The sequence below is a fragment of the Urocitellus parryii genome, chromosome 4, assembly GCF_045843805.1.
Source record: "Urocitellus parryii isolate mUroPar1 chromosome 4, mUroPar1.hap1, whole genome shotgun sequence".
Classification (NCBI taxonomy): Eukaryota; Metazoa; Chordata; class Mammalia; order Rodentia; family Sciuridae; genus Urocitellus; species Urocitellus parryii.
Window position 1 is genome coordinate 163,150,921 of NC_135534.1, and position 4,354 is coordinate 163,155,274.

Consider the following 4,354-nt stretch of genomic DNA (forward strand, 5'->3'; position numbering starts at 1 on the left):
CCTCTGGTATTTAGAAATGAGATTGTGAGAGTTTACAGAGGGACACAGCAAGATTTTTAAAGGGACGTGGCCATATTTACTAACTTTTTGGTGGTGATGGTAAAGGAAGGAAATGCCCTTATTAAGGCAAATACTCAGTGTCTTCCCTAATAAAGACATATATACAGAGAAAGGTCTTCAGAGAAGTTGGAGGTAAAATTTATGTTTGTTCACCCTATATGGACAGCAGCTTCTCCAAGAGATGATGCAACTTGCCATCACAGTGACTCCAGAGGAGGCCAGCCTCAGCAACTAAGCAAGGTCTGAAGCACTGTAGTGAGAACTGTCTCAAAATAAAAATAAAAAGTTCTGTGAATGTGGTTTAGTGCTAAAGTTCCTCTGGGTTCAATCCCAGGAATATCATCTAGAACAAAAATTTAACAGGAGTTTAATTTGGGAAAATAATTCTAAAAGGGGGCCTGGGGACAGGACAGGGGAATTAATAATGAAAAAATGGTTGGAAAACACTTTTCTTAACACATGTAGTGAATGTGTAAAAAGAGAAGTAGAAAATACTGGGGTGATGTTCAGAAAATTGAAAGCATATTGGTTCCTATTTAAGACATAGAAACAAGTCAAGGGCTTCAGAGAACCTAGAGGCAAAGATTCAAGACCACCCATCTCAAGCAGCCCAGCAGCATCTGCAAGATCCCCAATGACCTTGCCCTTGCCTTTCCTGCTGGCCCTGGTGGTGCTCAGCTGCAATAACACCTACTCTCTAGGCTGTGACCTGCCTCAGATCCACAACCTGGGTCTTGAAACTCCTACCAAAAATGAGGAGAATTCCCACTTTCTCCTGCCTGAAGTACAGAAAGGAATTTGCCTTCCCCCAGGAGCAGTTGGAGGGTGAGCAGGTGCAGAAGGCTCAAGCTGTTGCTGTCCTCCACCAGATGACCCAGCAGGTCTTCAACCTCTTCAGCACCCAGGAGGCCTTTGCTGCTTGGAACAAGACCCTCCTGGACACCTTCCTCACTGGCCTCCATCAGCATCTGGATGACCTGAAAGCCTGTGGGACCCAGCAGGTGGGGGTGGAAGAGGCTCCCCTGAGGGCTGTGAGGAAGTACTTCCACAGGATCACTGTCTACCTGAAGGGGAAGAAATACCTGCCTTGTGCCTGGGAGGTGGTCAGAACAGAAATCATGAAATCCTTCTCTTCATCAGCCAACCTGTATGGAAGACTAAGGAGCATGGAATGAGACCTGGTCCAGCAGGGAAATGCTTCTCACTGATGAACACACCTTACCACACTCCCACAAGTTCTGCCATTTCAAAGATTCTAATTCCTACTGGAATTGTGATGAATTCCATCAGTTTATCAGAAGATTTCAGGAATATTAGGCAATATCATTTTTCTACACATAACCATTATATGTATCTGTTTATTTAAATATTTATTTTTATACTATTTATTAGATCTATTTTTGTTTATATAACATCAGATATACCTTTACATTGTGGCTGATAAAACAAAATATATTTGAAGTACATGTATTTCTTATTTTGCTATGTGTATTAAATTTGTAGTAGTGATAACTTTTCTGTGCTTATTCTTGAAAAGACAAATAAATCCTGACTTTGCAATTTTTATTAAAAAATGAATGGTAGAATTGACTCACCACTAATGCTAAATTTACACTGTCCATAATAATTCACTTTATCTAAGCCAGGTTTTGTTTTTTCCTCAGGATGATGAGGTGAACAAGAGAAGCACACTTATTGCTCTCTTCGGTCCCATGTTTAGAGTAAAGAAAACCTAAACTGAAATATCCTACTTAATATCAATTATGTTAAAAGGTATAAAGAGGTGTATGAAAAAACAATGAAATTCTCTGAAAAGAAGGTAATTGCAGCATGTTAGGAGAGAAAGGTGAAAGCAGGCACGTCTTCTATAATTGACTGCTGGACAACCAAGTTCAAATGCCCATTGAATATATGAGTTTGCAATTTACAAGAAATAAATGTCTGATGGGTCATAACTGTCAACTGGAAGTCCAGCAATGGAGGTGATCTTGTGGAGAGAGAGTGTAGAGGAGGAAAAGGATTAAAACTTAACCCTGAGGACCTTCAACATTTAAAAGGATGAGAGAGAAAAGCGAGGAAGGAGACAGAGTTGAAAGATGCTGACATTAGAAGGAGAAGAGGAGAGAATGGCAGTAAAACAGTGTCTTTAGGAAATAAACTTGCTTAGAAGAAGAGGAATTAATAGATTTATGGAAGATATGGAATGGAACACATTGGGAAAGTGGAGGGCAGGGAAAATCTTAGTGATCGAGAAGAATCGATCAGTAGAAACAAAGTTAACCAAGGTAGTGACAAATAAGAGAAGAGTAATTAGGGTTGACATACTAAAAAAAAAAGAATGAGAGGTTGTAATCTTAGGCAGAGGAGAAAAGTGGGTTTGATCTGAAAAATAGTGTAGGATTTTGTTTTTTTTCTATACAGTTTTTACCTCTGAAATATATTTATGTTCAAATGGATTTCATATATTGGCAAGTCATATTAGTAACTTTTCTATTGTATTAATGTTAAATCATGATATCTTTAATTACAATGGTCATTTTCCCTGTATTAGTAAGTACTATGTTAAATGTCAGTAAGCAGCTCTGTGGGTTGAAACCATCACCACACTGAGAAATTATGTAGAACTAATGACCTTGTGAGAGGTGGATCTTAGAATTAGTGAGTGGAAATGACACTGGAGAAGGTGGCAGGTGAGTAAGAGTAGAGAAGAACTCCCCTGCAGCACGTCACTGAGGAGCCAGTCATTTGAATTTCCCTCCAATTCAGACTTATTTCTGTCTTCCTTTGGCTTCTGGTGCAATCATAGCTTTCTAGGAATATCACCACAGAAGTAAAAATGATGTGTTGAAAATTTTTGGAAATACTGGCTCAATGTTGTTGCATTTTTATTTTTCTGTTTGACTTCTAACCTCAAGATGAAAATGAAAGTAATTCAGAAAACATCAGGACAACTCTTTGCTCAGGAAAACATTGAATGCATAAGAATGTGTAGGTACAACGAGGCGGCGACCCCCATCAGCACAGAAAGAGGCAGTGAGGGAACAGCTGACTGCAGAGCTGACCCAGTAAATGTTGTAAGACTGAATATTTGACAGTCTGAGACCTGGAGGGACTTCAGTCTGATTAGCAAAGCAGAGTTCCCTAACCTGAAGCCAGACCAGGGTGGTGTGAGCAGGCAGAGAGAGAAAGAGGGAGAGGAAGATCATGTAAGCTCACTCCTTTACCCACAGCTGGGAAAAAAAAGAAGACCAAATTAAAATGCAAGAGGAACAACAAAGTCAGTGAAAAAGATCAAGCAGTTTAGCCCAAATTGTGGGCTCAAAGTCCTGCTGAGAGTCGCCTTCATTTTGTGGAGTCCACAGCTGGCCTGATGCCCTAGAATAAATTAAATCAACATGGCATCTCCTTACCTCCAGGTAGCAACAGATAAAACCAGAGAGACTGTCCCTGCAGAGGGATATCACTATAATCTGTGCAGAAGGACCTTGTACATGAGTCCCTCCTAGCCAAAAGTTGCTGAAACCCCCTACCCCTCAGCAGCCACCAGAGGTGTAGGGGAGCAGACTGCCCTGGAAGTGCTAGCCTACCTCCACATGGCCTTTGTGGCAGGCTAGATAGAGAAGGCACAGAAGCCTCCAGTGGCAGGAAATGAAAGTGCAGAACCAGGCAGGAAAGCACTCTGTGTCCCAGCAGCAGATGGGGACCATCTCTGGAAGTTAGAGCTGCAGCAGGTCGGAGATTGGACATGGGTGGGATGGCTGTCTCACTCCCAGGCAGCAGAGGGGGACAGCCCCCATGATTCCTGGCTGCAGTCAGCAAGAGCTTGTACCATGTTTGCGTCTGTCCCAGTCAGAGGAGGGGAGCAGCTCTAGTGGTTTGTGACTATGGGCAGTGGGATCTCGAAGCCAAGCAAACTGGTTAAGCCTCTTTCTCAGTATCAGAAAAAGTGTCCCAGCGATCTGAGTAGGTCAGGGGGACACTTTTGCACCACTCACCACCCATGGAGATCCCACAATGACAGGCCCCATGCTTGCAGATAGCCACCAGGCTCTGTGTCACTTTGAAAAGGACCCTAGGAAGGAGAGTGGGAGGGCTGGTGACCCAGGACAGTCAGAGTGACTGTTCAGATCCAGGCATCCTTAGTTCCTGCACACAAGATAAACAGCCAACAGACAGAGTGCCACACCCTTGGAGCATCTAGCTTTAGGCCATTGGGCTGATAAACGAGAACAGCCTGGTGGGGAGGCCCACAGCAACTCAAGCATTGGTTCCTGGGCCCCAGCACCTCTTGGGG

General features: G+C 42.9%; 1 protein-coding gene across 1 annotated transcript; it reads left to right on the forward strand.

Annotated features, from left to right (window-relative positions):
* The first annotated feature begins 694 nt into the window (after positions 1–694).
* On the forward strand, positions 695–1,235 carry LOC113188988 (interferon alpha-5-like). The gene is given in 2 exon segments (XM_026397586.2): positions 695–789; positions 791–1,235. Coding segments are annotated over 2 exon segments (540 nt in total).
* The last annotated feature ends 3,119 nt before the right edge of the window (positions 1,236–4,354 follow it).